At 39.5% G+C, this 16,729-nt stretch overlaps 1 protein-coding gene across 2 annotated transcripts in view; it reads left to right on the forward strand.

Moving 5' to 3' along the window:
• Positions 1–16,729, forward strand: part of RHOBTB3 (Rho related BTB domain containing 3) — a 66,803-nt gene that overhangs the window by 26,574 nt on the left and 23,500 nt on the right. For both annotated transcript variants that reach the window (XM_064274231.1, XM_064274224.1), the window contains exons 8-9: positions 3,500–3,620; positions 13,913–14,086. In XM_064274231.1, coding sequence (XP_064130301.1) covers positions 3,500–3,620; positions 13,913–14,086 — 295 coding nt within the window. The remainder of the gene's footprint in view (positions 1–3,499; positions 3,621–13,912; positions 14,087–16,729) is intronic.

Here is a 16,729-nt window from a genome sequence, read left to right on the forward strand (position 1 = left end):
AAATATTTTCCTAAAGTATATTTTGCCATTTAAATGTATTAAGCATAAACATATGTTATTTCCCACTATCTTAGATTTTAATTCATGTAAAAATTAGCATATGTATGAGTTATATCTTTAAAATGTTGATATGTAGGTCCTGTTCTCTGAAACATTCTCCTGAAGCTCTAGGAATACAAGATCTATGCCAAGAATGAAGGGTTGTTTAATTTGTATAGTTAAAGTTTATTGGAGAGGATGCTTTCTCACTCCTCCAAATAGTTTCCAAATAGTTTTCAGGAGCAAGAGTTTCTATGTGTACTTTTTTCAAGAGCTCTGGGAAATGATCTGTTTAAGTGGACAGTTATGGCTTTTTCTCTCATCAAGCTTCAAAGTTATAAATTAGGTTGAAAGCTTTTAAAATATATATATCTAGTTATAAATTTCTGCACATTAAAACGCCAGTAACTTAGACTGAATAGAGTTTTGTAAAGGCTTTCAAAGTAGGTTTGTTAAATTTTAAGACAAGTACGTTACACAGTTTAGCCAGTGTATTCTTATTTCAGAGTCTGTGATAAACAAATTGACTATAGTTATCTATAAGATAAGTTGTGTGCGCTGCCTAGCAGAATATAAGTTTACTGTGTATGTAAACAAAATGATTATTCCTTTAAGTTTTCACAGGTGATTTTTTTGTCAGTCCTGAAGCCCTGGTGACACAATGGTTTAAGAGCTCGGCTACTTACCAAAAGGTCGGCAGTTCAAATCCACCAGCCTCTCCTTGGAAACTTTATGGGGCAGTTCTGCCCTGTCCTGTTGGGTTGCTATGAGTTGGAATTGACTCAACAGCAACGAGTGTTTTGGTTTGTCAATTCTACAGTCGAAGTTGTTAACATTTTCAAGTTGATATTTTAAAAATGTGAAACATGCTAGGCTTTAGTGAAGATTCCTGAACATTCTGTAATTGAGGAAAAAAAATTTTTATTTAAACAAAGTACCTTGGAACGAAGGGTCAAGACCTTTCTTCTCTTGCTTCAGTGAGTGACACATTCAAGCAGGTATACAGAAGTTGTCCAGTTTTACAGGTATATGACAGAGTGGTAGTTCTCTTACACTTTAATTCAACTAAATAATCCTTTTGTAGAAATGTGCAGATACACCTATATTCTGTGTTTCAGAGTTCTCTAGATTAACTTGTTTATGAATCAGTGAAAATGTTCATCTGTGTTCTTTCCAAACTTTTATTGTCTCTTTTTTTTTTTTTAATTTAAGGCATAGGTGAAAAAGGAGTCCGTTTATACAGATTCATAGTCTTTATATATGTCTGTTCATATATAATATCTACGTAATATTCATGATATACAAATCAATTATCTTTATATGAATGGTAAGGAGCACTGGTGGTGTAGTGGTTAAGCAATCAGCTGCTAACCGAAAGGTTGGCAGCTCGAACCCACCGGCTGCTTCATGGGAGAAGGATGTGGCAGTCTGCTTCGGTTAAGGATTTATAGCCTTAGAAACCCTACGGGGCAGTTCTGCTCTGTCCTATGGGGTCTTTATGAATCAGAATAGACTTGACAGCAATGGATAGCTGAATAGTAATGTCAGAAGTGTTGTTTCTTGTTCTGAACCTGGCTAGACCTTTCCTTGGATCTGATTCTGAACACATTCCTTTAAGTATTGAAAATAAAATGAATTCTAGTTGAGAAAGGGGGACTCTGGGAGCTATATGATTCCATAATATTGAACTAAATTCCCACCTTTGCCCGGGAGGAGAGTGGAGTTCTTCCACTCCCTGCTGTGCTTTCTTGGGGCTAGGGCCTCTCTCAGTCACTGAAGGATGTAACACTGAATTGGGAATTAGGAAATGTACATTTAAGTTGTGAATTGGCAGTGGGTGGTCTCTGTTGCTTTGAGCAAGTCAACAAACTTCACAGGGCTTTCTATACAATAAGGGATACACTGGATAATTTGTAAAGCCCCTGCTAGTTGTCAAATTCTGTGATGCTTTTTGGCCCTTCTTCTCTTTTTTCTCAGGTGTGGCAGTCACCTGAATCCTATCCCCCTATGCCATCAATATGTATCATGGTTGTTTACTATGCATAGGATCTGAGGATGTACTTTATAGGACCAGGACTTACATGAGCCTGTTTTGCTTCTCTGTCTTGCTCATGCATACTATCCTGGGTTGTGTTTTCTTCTTCCTTGTGAGGAGGGATGGTACCATTTTTCCCCCTCACCAAAGTTTTTTTTTTAAAGTCATACAACTTGGCTCTGTGTCCACAGTGGATTATCCAGAATGGAGAGTGGACATCATTTCTTCTTATTGTTAAAGTTGTATGACACATTATTTCTTAGAGACAAAGTGTTCTGAGTTCTGTAGCTAGCCAAACAGACACTCAGGGTTCTGACTGGAGCTAAAGGTCAGAGAGATTCAGCAAGGGATTTGGGTGAAGGGCGAGGGAAGAGGACTGGCCCTCAACTTCTGGGGTTGAAACAAAGGGATTTCTGAAAAGACAGCAACAGGGGATGAAAGTGAGATTGAACACCACAGAAAGTACAAACAAAGCACCAAGTTCTGAATGCACAGCAGAGGAGACCACCAGGTCAGACAGAGACACTGTTACCGGAGGCTGCCAACTAGAGTAAGCGGGTATAAGATAGGTGTTCTCATGGGAAGAGATTTTCTGAAGTTCCTGATGAGAGATCCAGGCATCCTTTTGTAGATGCTAGCCATCTGTACTATCGGTGGGAAAGATACTTAGGATTATAATATTGTAGAGAAAATGGGGACGAACAAATTAATCACTCTCAGGTATTTTTTTTATATTCATTCCTTTAGGAGAAAATACTGAGCTAATTATCAGTAGCAGGACATGGTGTGGTAGGGAAAAAATAATAAAAATTTATATGTAATTTTCCTAATTACAGATTAAACGTTTGTAAATGTCTTTTCTTCATTGGCAACCAAACTATCAGATTACATGTGAAAACATATTTTACTAGGCACTCGTATGAGGTTGGACTACTGTGGCCTGTCTCCCAGATAACAAAGACCTGTGGGGATTCAGGTCTATCCAGCGTATCAGCTGTAGAATTCATTTTCCACATAGCCAATTCATTTACTGCCGTAAATGCTGAATAGTATAATGTTGCTTATTGGCAGGTAGTGGATGCCACTCTTGAGGGTAAGTTCCCATGAATGCTATGATCAGAGTTGTCGTAGAGTAGGTAATCATTATTTCTTTAGAAATTTAGCACAGTTTTCTAGATTTTCTAATCCGCTCATACCAAAAAAACCAAACCCATTGCCTTCAAGTCAATTCCAACTCATAGCGACCATATAGGACAGAGTGGAACTGTCCCTTCGGGTTTCCAAGGAGCAGCTTGTGAATTCGAACTACCAACCTTTTGGTTAGCAGCTGTAGCTCTTCACCACTGTGCCAGTTACCTCATATATAGTATTAAAGCATATTGTGCAACATTTCCCCTTGTCTTTTTTTTTTTTTTTAACTTATAGATTAACTGCCTAAGGAATTGCAAAACTTATCAAGCCAGAAAACCTCTGTGGTTTTATAACACTTCCCTCAAGTTTTTCCTTAATAAACCTATGCTTGCTGATGTTGTCTTCGAAATACAAGGTACAGTTTAACTTTTGTTACTCTTTCTTGTTTTGTCTCTTTATTTTCTGTTTAAGCTTTGAATACGTTGGGGAAAGAAAGATTATTCTCTCTTGCAGTATGTAGATTGACACTGCCTGAGTTTTAACAAAATTTTCCGGGGAAATCAAAAGAAATATATATTTTCCTTAGGTTTTTTTTTTTTTTTCTTTACCATATGCTTCATTAACTTTTAAGGACCAACAAGGGTTGGGATCATCTGTAATATTTCATTATACATTTTGTTTATTTCTTTAAGATCCCAGTTTTTTGATTCAGCTGAAACTAGCTACCTTAAAATCATGTTGTTGTTGTTGGATGCTGTCGGGTCATTTTTGACTCATATTGACCTCATGTGATAGAGTAGAACTGCCCCATGGGGTTTTCTAGGATGTAATCAGATTGCCAGGTCTTTCTCCTGGGGAGACACTGGTGGGTTTGAACCACCGACCTTTCATTTAGCAGCCAAGTGCTTAACCGTTCGCACCACCAGGGCTCCTTAAAATCATATTACCTTTAGCTTATTTTATTCAGCTCTTTTCCTTTTTATCTGAGCAAAAGGAACTAAGCGTGGGTTGAGGGTCCTGCCTGGCCTACATCAGGCCTACATACTGCTGCGTTTATTCCTCACAACACTCTGAGAAGTGCCATCTCCACAGCAACTGAGAGCTGCCGCTTATCTATGTGGGGGAGTAAGGCTACCTAATTTTAATGAAGGTGAGCTGTTCTAATGCCCATTAATGATGATTCTTTTGGGTAATTTTGTAACTCTAGTACATTAAGAACATAACCTTAAAAATGAATTGTCAGATGCTTTCAATTACGCAAGCAGGTTAGAAGTTGTTCCCAAACTAATTGGATAGAGCTTCAGATGGGCTGTTACTAAGAGGGACATACCATTTCTGATTTTACGGTAGAAATCTATGGCAGCTGACATAGTTATTTACTTTTTCAAATCGCACCCCAGAAAGATCCTTTTTACTTTTAACCTTGGTCACTTGCCAAGGCAAACAGTGAATTGGAGGCTTCCCAGAGTGCCCTCTGCCAAGCTGCTGTCAGTGCTGTGTGCACTGTGAGCCTGGGACTCTTGAGAATGGGGCAGTAAGAGTGACCTTGATATGCATAAAGATGGTTTGAAGGGGAAAAAAAAAAAGCTAACAGGAGAACCCAGACTTTATGTGATCCTTTTGTCATTTTAAGGAAGACTGAAACTGACTCTGATTTAGCCCCTAATATTTTCACACCCTGATTTATTAGCCGAAATAAAAATCCAGTTTGTTTATGTAAAGCCAGCTCTCATAAATTATTCATTAGAGGGAGAACAGGCCTTGTCAGGGATAAAGCTGCTGGTGATTACAGAATCCCTTCATTAGCTTCTAGGAGAGAAATCTCTGTTGATGAAGGTGTTTACTAAAAGTGCTTGGTATACTCTATCCATACGAGAAAGAGTGATAGATAATTTTGTGCAAGTCATTTAATAAGCTTCACATTCCAATAGAAAAGACCACATCCATGTTGAGAATAAATATGATTGGTAAATAAAAGCATCTTTCCAAAATTAATCCTGGAAAAAAAGAAGTGTGGTTTAGAAAAATGGGATAGTAATTTCTATATTCTGTAACAGAAGATGCGACGGATGCCACAGGAGATGGCTGAATTCAGTTTTTCAGATGACTTCCTGGGTGCACTAAGGCTGTGCTTTGGCCCCACTGGTTTTTAGGGTTGATTGGATTCATGCTGAGTAGGCTCAGACAGACGGGATTAGGGTGGGGATGGACACACCTTTCCAGTGACTGTGTTACAGTCTAAAAAATCACCAAACCAGTTGCCATCAAGTGGATTCTGACTCATGGCAACCCCATATGTTCCACAGTGGAACTGTGCTCCATAGGGTTTTCAGTGGCTGTGATCTCTTGGGAGCAGATCGCCAGTTTTTCTTCAGAGGTACCTCTAAGTAGATTCAAACCGCTAGCCTTTTTTTATTTCAGTTGTGCTTTAAGTGAAAGTTTACAAGTCAAGTCAGTCTCTCACACAAAAGCTTATATACACCTTGCTATATACTCCTAGTTGCTCTCCCCCAAATGAGACAGCACACTCCTTCTCTCCACCCTGTATTTCTGTGTCCATTCGGCCAGCTTCTGCCCCCTCGGCCTTCACATCTCCCCTCCAGACAGGAACTGCCCACATAGTCTCATGTGTTTACTTGATCTGAGAAGCTCACTCTTCACCAATATCATTTTCTATCCCATAGTCCAGTCCAATCTCTGTCTAAAGAGTTGGCTTTGGGAATGGTTCTTGTCTTGGGCTAACAGAAGGTCTGGGGACCATGACCACTGGGGTCCTTCTAGTCTCAGACCAGTAAGTCTGGTCTTAGGAGAATTTGGGATCTGTATCCCACTGCTCTCCTGCTCCTTAAGGGATTCTCTGTTGTCGAACCACCAACCTTTTGGTTTGTAGCCAAGCGCCTGTTTGTACCACCCAGGATACCATACGACAATCTGGGGCATTGCTTGTCATAACCAGGAAAAAATTAACCTCCCCCCCCCAAAAAAGCATTGCCATCAAGTCAATTCCAACTCATAGTGACCTTATAGGACAGAGTAGAAGTGTCCCCACAGAGTTGCTGAAAAAATTAGGAAACTGAGTATTATATGGTGTAGTTTCTAGTGGTGTTTCATGTGGGTCATGGTGAGTTCTGATGAATGTTCTGATGAATAATAGACTGTAAGAACAACAACAACAAAACCCATTGCTGTGGAGCTGAGTTCGACTCATAGTGACCCTATAGGACTGAGTAGAACTGCCCCATAGAGTTTCCAAGGAGTGCCTGGTGGATTCAAACTGCCAACCTTTTGGTTAGCAGCCGTACCTCTTAACCACTATGCCACCAGGGTTTCCATGATAGACTGTAGTGTTTTTATTAATTAGATGGACTATCTCTGACCTTCGTGGATGATGCTAAGAATAAAACTGCCTGTCAGTTACTGGTTCTTTGGCCTGGGCTAACCAATCTCTCTTACCTTTTACACAGTATTCTCTATCAGTAAAGTACAATGTAATCGATTAAATATTCACTTCCTAATCATCACTTTCAAGTCCTCTATCTGCCTTTTTACCTAAGCCACCTTGATCGGAGATTTGGGTGTTCCAAACTCTTCATCATCACTTAGAGACAGATTCTTGGGTTATTCTCCAGAAGGTTAATCTCATCCTTTGTATATTTTAGAAATTTAACTGTGAGAGGGACATCAAAGTTACTGATCTCAGAAGGAAACTTAAAATGACTGCTAAAGAAAGCATCTGTATCTTCACTGTTCTTGTTGCCTGCAGTATCTCGAACAGTGACTTACGTTGATAAATAGTTGTTAATGATGCTGAACCTGAGAATCAACAACTCACGCATAAATGCTGTCCTAAAAGACTTTGCATGGCAATGAAACTATGAAATGAGAGAGGATAGTCTTCCTGCCAGGGCTGTTAATAATTTAGCAAAGTTTGAGAGCAGCCTTTCTCAAGGGAATTGAGTATAATGTGTGACCCTGTTGTAGCTTAATGAATGTAGGGATTATCTCCCATCCCCACCTTTTATCTCTTGTTGTGCTATTACGTAGCTACCAAATTTGCTTATAATTGGCATTAGAGGCATTAACAGGTCACTATGAGTCGAAATCCATTCTATGGCATACGACAATAATTTGTATAAGAGGCACTGACACCAAACATGTTAGTGTAACCTACTGAAAAAGATTTTCAGAGGGAATACGCAACACATAAAGATATATATTATATTAAAAGAGATAAGCAATGATGCAGAGAATCCTTTCTATCAACTCTTGGTGACCCTCTTGTAGGCACTTGTTCACACTCCTGCACGTATGAAGGGGTTGGGAGTCAAGAAGAACTAGTTGTGTGCCTGTGCTGGTGACTAGCAGCAGTTGCAGGGCGGTCTTGGTAGCCTCCCCAGCTCAAAAACAAAGGCCCCCCAGGGAGACTGGGGCGGGGCAGGGGTGGTGCAGAGAGAAGCAGGAACCTGGTAGAAGCGGGGTCTGGTACCAGCTTCCCTGCCATCAGCTAGAGGAGCCTGCAAGTCTAGCTTCTGAAGAGTGTAGAGGGAGAAGAATTGTAGAAGGCAACAGTGTTGTCTCTTCCAGAAGAGGGTGAACCTGGACCCTTGGCTCCAGCCTTGGCTTTGCATTCCTTGGGCAAGTCACTTAACACTTCTGGCCTTCAAGTCTTCTCATTTGCAAAGCAAGAAGCGTGAACCCTATAGATTCTAAGCTCCCTTCTGGTGTTAATAGCCCCCTTTATTTGATTTTCCCTGCACCTACTGAGTAACAGACTACTGGGGAGGAGTTTTGAGTTGGAAAAAGTTGAGTGAATGCTTGTCCCTTTCTGGGATTAAAATAGGAGTCCGTCGTCCTGCTGAATGCTGTGGAGCATTTTTTAATGCACTTCAGCGTGCTCACTTGGTCACTGGCAGCAGGCTGAGTTTACAAGGGCCCAGTTCTCCCATGTACTTCTGGAATTCTTCCAACACGTAGAGGGAGAGAGAAGTAGCAAAACCAGAGGCATTCTAAATGAGCAAAGTAGTAAAGGACTTAGAGAATCACTGATCTAATTGATAGCTCTCCCTGAGTAACAAATAGTTGAATACATATTCATGAAGAAAGTTTACTTTTCTGATTATGAAAGTCACGTATGATTGTTACATAGCAGTGTGCTCAGAATGATCCCATTTAGAGAAAATATGTCTATTAGGTTTATAAATGTAAAAAAAAAGTTTTAAAATATATTTTTAAGATAGAAGAATATGTAGAACATGGTAAACAACGGTTATCCTTAGAGAATGAGATGGGGATGGTAGTGATTAGAAAAATGGTATAATTGTTCACTAAAAGATTGTCAGGTAATATATAATGACACATACACAGACAAAATCCACCCATACTGCTGCTACTCAGTGATAATCACTGTTGACATTTTGGCATATTTCCCTCCAGTCATTTTTCTTCTGCTTAAAAAAAAGATAATAAATACTGTCCAATTGTTTATCCTTTATTTTTAAACTTGTGTCATAATCATTTTGCATGGCATTAAAAACCTTTTGTTAACATTTTTAATGTCATTACATAGCTGTGTCCTATTTTTCGGTCTAGGTACGAATTTACATATTTCCTGCGTTTTCAGTATTACAGATAATAGCTGCATTGAAGATTTACTACAATTATCTCACTCGGAAATTAGGATTATCTCCTTGGGATGTATTCTTAGTCAAAGGATTTGAACATCTTTAAGACTCCATGTATGCGTGTAAAAATAGCATGGGGCCAGTGTGTGACTTTCTCCAGCCCCACATGGGGAAGGAGAACCAAGATCAACAGCTCAAGGCTGTTTCTTATGAGGCAGAAGTCAGACATGCCTCCCCTCTCCGCCATCTCTGCCAGTTCTGACACCAACTGCCCTGCACACAGCACTCTCTACTGAGTTCGATAGTTCATTGCAGTGGCCACACACAACTCACAGACCATACTCAGAATTATGGGGCTTATTAGGGAAGTAGCAGTTACAATTCAGGCTCAAGAACACTGAGGATACAGTTCTTCCATCAGGACAGCCTCTCCCCAGCTATGCTCGAAGGCATGCCTCTCCCTGACCCTAGGCTTCTGCCCAAAGGCACTTGGCTTTTTCTGTTTGGGGGCTGAGAAGTCCACCAGGACGTCTGCTGCTGTAGGGTCCCTCCTCCTCTTGTGGTGGTGGGCTCTTCCTGCCTGCTCTGGAATTGGCTGTCTTTTAAGGCAAAACTGACCAGTCCCCTTGGTAGGCCACAATTTTCTTATCACACAATCACGTGGGTGGGAGTTGCAAGCCCATGGCTAGAAAGGCCACACATAAAAGTAATTAATCACACTGCAATGCTGTTAAACTCTATACATATCCAGAAACATTGTGTCAATTCCCATTTCCACTGGCAGCATGTGAGAGTGCTTGTTTTACCACACCTTTGCCAGCATTAAGTATGCTTCAGTCACCGTTTTTCTTGCAAGTTTGGTGTGGCTGTGTGCTTTTAATATTCAAAACTGTGTTCATGAAGCCCACATTATGCAAATCCATTGAACATTTTAGTTTTGAGACATTCTTACAATAACAGTAGTGATTGCACCTCTACTAGAGATTATGCATGCCAAGGTCAAGTCTCTAAGCAGCCCTGTATTTTGGTATTGTTATTCTAACAGTTGAGGAGACCCAGAGACGTAAAGTAACTGGTTCAACGTCACCGCACTGGTCACCTAGTGATGATGAAGCAGAAATGTGTGCCCAGACCTTTCTAACTTGAAGACTGGGGCAGTGTGTGCTTAAAACATCTGGTTAGCGTTACTGGAAAGGTTAAATAGATTTTCAGAGTGGTTTAGTGATAGCTGTAGCTTTATTCAAACGGGTTTCTGGGTAGCTCTATTCAAAGTCAGCGTGCCTTCTGTCATATATACTATTTTATATTTTTGTCATTTTCAAAATTTATACCTGGCATGGAAGTTTGTCTTTTTTTAGGTCATATTAATGCCTCTCAGCGTGGCAACACTTAGGCCTATGGGTTTTAATTGTAGTTAAAATATTAACAGACAGCTAACCTTCAGTGTCACTCTGAAGAATTAACTAATGCGTGTGTATGTGTGTGTGTGTGTAAATAAAATAGCTGTTTGAAGTGTGACTGTATCTCCAACTTTGTCGGGGGAGGGAAAGAATTAATATATTTTAAATTTGTTTATAGTTGAACTCTAGACGCTTAGTGTAATATTTGGGTAATAACCTGTCTCAAATCTTAATTATAATTTTTTTTTATTAAAGTTACAGTGGAATTTTCTCTACACACTTTGCCTAAAATATTTATAATGCAAAATACACATTTTTAAAGGTTTACATTTATGAAATAATTCACATATGTAGTTTTGATCTTAATATAAAATTATATAAAGTAATGAGAAAGATAATTTAAAAACTAAATACTTATCCCTATGAACACAATGTTTTCTCTTTGTGCAATAATAAATTTGACATCATGTGTAATAACTCTTTGACTTCTTCACTTCAGTTTTTAGAATGACTATGACTCAACCTCATGAGAGGTTTAATGAAACCTGACAGAATAGACTGTATGGAACAGTCCAGACCAGAGCTGCAACATAGATCCACCAGCAAGACGAGGTGGTAGTGACATGTACTTTGGGTTAGAAAGCCCTGGTTGGAATCTTTGCTTTCATGCACATTTACTGTGGAGGTCTGGCTGTGTTACTTTACATTTCTGATCCTTTGTTCCTCACTTGTGAAATGGGGATACTAATTTTTACCTTGTGGAGTTGTCACAAGGATTGAAATGGTGTATATAAAGAACTAGCAGGGGCACATAGTGTAAACTCCACTTCCCTCCCCCTGCAATGGCAGCCGACACTGGTTGATCACTGTGCTCTTTCTTACTGAACCCGGGTACAGAATTGAATCCTTCTTTAAAAATGTTCTAGGCCGTCAACAACAACTAGATGGAGTTGACATGGGACATAAAACAGCCTATTTAATATCCCTGTAATAGGTGTTCATCAGATTATCATCTGTCTTTCTGTCTGTCTATCTCCACCTTCAGCTTGGTTTGGTTTGTATCTTTTTCCATTAAATAGAAAAAACTGCAAGAGCAGCTCTAAAATTAGTCTTGGTAAACATTTAGACCTGATATAGGAAAATAGGAGTTTTTCCTTTTGACATTTGAATCTGTGTTGCATGAAAATACTCTTACAAAATTATATTCCTTCCCTATTCTGTTGTGTAAACTCTAAATCTCTTTTGAGCTAGACAGATTGCCAATTTTCAGAATAAAACAAAAAACGATTAAAATTTTTATTTTTGAAAGCTGGAATGTAGTGTGAAGAAGGTATGACAAATGGTAGTATTTTAAGATACAGTAAAAACAAAGGTCTTTCATAATTTATGCAAAATGACTAGAAAACTTAGGCTTTATATTTCGTTCTACTCTCAGAGTTCTTATAAAAAGTTTCTTAAGACTGCAACAACAAATAAAGAAAAGATACTTTGGACCTTGACGTTTTCAAAGAACATGTTTATTTTTTAACTAGAAAATTGATGTTTTGTGTAGGTATCTTGTGATACCTAGTTTCTGTTCTGATTATACCAAGCAAACAAAAAACCCAAAATTGTCTTTTTCTTGCTAAGAAATTTTTCAGCTGTATCCTACTGCTGGTTGTTGGTATATAAATACTGCATTATTTTCATTCAGAATATTTTTATATACAGTGTGTAAAAACATGACTAGTGAGGTATTGTGTTACAGTTTCACAGTAGAACAATTTAGAACACCAAAACAGTAGCTTAAACAGGTAAGAAACAGAAGTTGATGTTCTCTTAACTGAAAGTATAATGGTTTTTCACACTAAATTCTAAGCTTGAAATGGGTTTGAAAATACCTTAAGGTACTTGAGTGTTTTGTTGCTAATTTTGTAACTATTGTAACCACATTAAGCAACTGAAAATTTCTGTTAAAATATCAAGGTTACTTCTCAAATTCCACCCCCCTGTACTATCCACTTGGTATTTTTGGTCAGTCTTAAATCTCTCTGCTTATCTCAAATGATGGGTTATTTAGTTTGTTTAAACCCTGCTTGTAATTTTCCTTTCTTCTTCCTTTTTTTATGTTGACCTATTTAGGATTTTAAAACCTTAAAATTATAAGTCAAACCACATTACCTGTTTGAGTTCTTTGTTAATCACTTTATACAAATAATGACAGAGAGGAGTGCTGGGATATTCAGTGTGTTTTTACTATGGAAACCAGTCTTCCTCCATAGAGGGACACTGTAACATTAAGGGCATCCACCTGCAGCCGAAAGCCAAGGGCAGGGGGGTGATTAGGGAGGGGAAAGAGCTGAGTGGCAGGGATGCCTGCTAGTGGGTGGGATTGCTCAGTGGGAGGTGTGGTTGTGCTAATCACAGTGCCAAGCCGTGGACGCAGAAATGGTTAAGTCAGGTGTTGCTTATGGATCCTGAGGGATTATTGGCTTTGAGGAAAGCCACTGGTCTTAGGTGGAACTCTTTGCTTCCTTCTTAAGCCAGGAAATGTTTTACTTCGGTTTAAAGGGGATGGAGAACCCAATTGTGACTATTTTAGAGAAAAATTTGTGCCCCTGATAAGTATGATATTTTAGGGATGCGTAGGTGAAGACTCTTGGGTGGAGCACAACGGTTGGGTTCATAGAATTGCTTTCTGGAAGGGTGGCAGCTTTGTCCCTCGTACTGACTGTAGCATTTTTCTTCCACATTAAAAGCTTGGCTGCTCCAGAGTGGGGGTAGGTTTGTCTTCCTCATCTTTTTATCTTTGATACCAAACGTGGTAATCGGCACATGGTAGGTGTTCAGTAATGATCTGTTGAATTGTTTTAGACTGAATTGAAGGCTGGCAGTATGGACTCACGGTTTCCTAAGGTGGTTGGAGTGGTAAGAGCTGCCTTACCACCCCATGAGCCATGAGCCACGAGCCACGTGTGCTCTGGTCTGATGCTGCCTTTGTACATGGGAATAGTACCTGCAGAGCTTAACAAGCTTTAACTAGAGTGTCTATTTAGTTTAATGAGCGTCAGTGAGGAGTGTGGGGTAAGGGGGCCTTTTACATTTAACATAGCTCTGACTGTCTGAGAAGCAGGTATGGTTTATTTAGGAAAGAGAGGTCCGGGGTGCGGGGGAGGGGCAGTGTGCTGGGGAGACAGCAAGGAAACTAGGGTCATCACCTTCCAGATTTTTCCTTAAGTTCTGAAATGTTCTCCATAGCTCCACAAAAGATGCCTTTGTTGTTCCTGCTGTGATCTACAGACCTCTTAGGCCTAGGGTGGTTTGCTTCTTAGTTTTCTCTTTCTGGTAAGGGGAAGTCTAGCCAGGACTATGGTGTGAGTATGGCCAAGAAAGGGTAATGGTGGTGTTTTCTTGGAAAGCACGTGGGCAGGGGTGGTGGTGTTATTTTAAGCCAATTGGAAAGGAATTAAAAACATGAAGCAAAAATATTTCATTGCATCTATTTTAAGGAAATAAAAACTAAGTAACAAATAAATAGTTGCCTGACTTTCAGATTGTTGGTTTCAAAGTCAACTTTTGAACTTCATTTTCCAATTAAAAACCCTTATGCCTAATGTTTATTTAGAAGGAAACTTGTAGAATAGTAACTATGTACGTTTTTCTTACTTAGCTATCTGTTGTCTTTGTTTCCCTTTTGGATCTTGTAGGTACAACGGTGCCAGCCCACAGGGCCATCCTGGTGGCCCGCTGTGAAGTGATGGCAGCCATGTTTAATGGTAATTACATGGAAGCAAAGAGTGTTCTGATTCCAGTTTATGGTGTTTCCAAAGAGACTTTTCTGTCATTTTTAGAGTATCTATACACAGACTCCTGCTGCCCAGGTGAGCAGTTTTAAGTGTTAATACCTCACAATACATTCTTCCCTTTTCAACTGTCTTGATAAATTGCTTTCAGTGGAATCGATGTTTCTGTTTAAGGTTTATCAGAGTTGACATCATGGAATGTGCTAAGCAGTTGGCAACGGTATTGGTGCAATGATGAATTTTCAGTCAGTTCAAGTAGGAGAGCAGATTGGCTGCTCTCAGACTCTGGCATCATTTCCCATACTTTAGCCAGCGCCGATGGCGTGGTGACTGTTACAGGTACTCTGGAGATGGAAGGTATCTTGTGCTACCCAGTGGTTAGCCTAGTCTTACAGATTGGAGCAGAGAGCTCCCTTCCATGACAGGAGGAGGGTGGCCAATTGCTTTTATGGAGCTGATTTCTGATCTAGGCACTTTTAAGACTGAATATTCTGAGAGCTCCTTGGTCTTCTCTCTGGCCCAGAGGATGTACGTTATTTTTTTAAAAAACCCACCTCAGTTTGGCTTCTCCTAAAACTTCTCCTAAAACAGTTAGAATGCCCAGCAGACTGTAGGATTTAGTTCCCTATCAAGTCACCTAGAACTGTCTTTAACAAGGAAGCAACTCACCATGGCACCTACAAGATGGAGCACATCTTACATGTTTCCTCTAGCTGGAGGTACCTGAAAAAATGGCAGAATCCTTTCAGCAGGCCTGGAGCATTGGGATGCAGGCATGGAAGCCCTCTTTGATTAGTCTTCACTCTTTCTCCTTTGGCCACCAGATGGCTCCCACCACAGACACAGCTAGAACAAGCCACTTGTGGCTCGGTCCAGGAGACTGAGACCTTGATTTCAGAACCCGGCCAAGCACCTCAGCAAACATAAAAAGAAAACACTCATTTGAGATCATATCTCTCTTCGGGTTCACAGCTTTATTTTTAGATTTGGATGATTTCGTGTGTTTGTTAGTGAAATCTCTAATTTTAAGCAAGTCATGAGCCCTCTAGTGAAAGGCTTTAGAACTTCCAAAACAGAAAATTCCTTTTTTAATTGAGTCATTTCTGGTCTTGGAGCTAGCTATAGTTTTTTGGAGCTACGGTGTTACTATGAATGATAAAGACTGGCTTATCATATTTGCTTAATAAAAATGAAAGAATTGATTCTTATTGGAAGTAAGTATTGTTTATTATTTCAAGACTGAAAAATTTGTATATTAAACTTAAAATATGACTAGATTCGAATAGGGAAGTATTTCTAGTAATTGAAAAATTCCCAGTAATTGAAGCTGCTAATTTTAGATTTTACCTAGCTAATTAGGAAAAAATGCTCAGAAAAACAACACTAGTACAAGACACTTTAAAAACTGGTTAAAAGTGTGGGGGAAAATGGGTCAAAATAAATAATCAAAAAGTTAAGTTGGACACTGGGACATAGGCAATGGGGAAATCATAGAGAGAAAGAGGATCTGTTCGTTACGTTAAATATTTGCCATACATAGTGTTCCCAGTTTCACAGCTACAAAAGAATGGAAGGAGCTTAAGGTGTGATAAGATAAAGAGAATTACATTAAAAATCAGACTTAAAAGAAGTGTTAAAAAATAAAACAAAAAATTTGGGGACTAAAACCAGGAGAAGAAAAATCAGAAGGATTTAGATTAGCTAGCCTTCAGTTAGCCTTCAGTATGGATTGCACCTCAACATAAAGTAAACAAAAATCCTCACGACTGGACCAGTGAGCAACATCATGATAAACGGAGAAAAGATTGAAGTTGTCAAGGATTTCATTTTACTTGGATCCACAATCAACACCCATGGAAGCAGGAGTCAAGAAATCAAACGATGCATTGCATTGGGTAAATCTGCTGCAAAAGACCTTTTAAAGTGTTGAAGAGCAAAGATGTCACCTTGAAGACTAAGGTGCGCCTGACCTAAGCCATGGTATTTTCAGTTGCATCATATGCATGTGAAAGCTGGACAGTGAATAAGGAAGACCGAAGAAGAATTGATGCTTTTAAATTGTGGTGTTGGTGAAGAATATTGAATATACCGTGGACTGCCAAAAGAATGAACAAATCTGTTTTGGAAGAAGGACAGCCAGAATGCTCCTTGGAAGCAAGAGTGGCGAGACTGCGTCTTACATACTTTGGACATGTTGTCAGGAGGGATCAGTCCCTGCAGAAGGACATCATGCTTGGCAGAGTACAGGATCAGTGAAAAAGAGGAAGACCCTCAGTGAGGTGGATTGACACCGTGGCTGCAACAATGGGCTTAAGCATAACAACAATTATAAGGATGGCGCAGGACAGGACAGTATTTCGTTCTGTTGTGCGTAGGGTTGCTGTGAGTCGGAACCGACTCAGCAGCACCTAACAACAAGAACAACAACAGCAAGAAGGTTTACTCATGTAGCCTTGGAATTGATTATTAAGGGCAATTATAGAATCACCCTCTCTGAAAAATAAAAAGATTTACTTCTCAGCGTAAAGGCTTAAATTGATTCTTTCTGAAAATAGCATAGTAGTTTAGAATGCTGGCTCCTTCAAGGCTTTTTCTAAGCATTTTATTCTACATTTGATGATACAGTCAAAATATAGATAGATAGATACATGTTTATACATATATATGTGGAAACCGTGGTGACGTAGTGATTAAGAGCTACTGCTGCTAACCAAAAGGTTG

This window comes from Loxodonta africana, chromosome 2 (genome assembly GCF_030014295.1).
Source record: "Loxodonta africana isolate mLoxAfr1 chromosome 2, mLoxAfr1.hap2, whole genome shotgun sequence".
Taxonomy (NCBI): domain Eukaryota; kingdom Metazoa; phylum Chordata; class Mammalia; order Proboscidea; family Elephantidae; genus Loxodonta; species Loxodonta africana.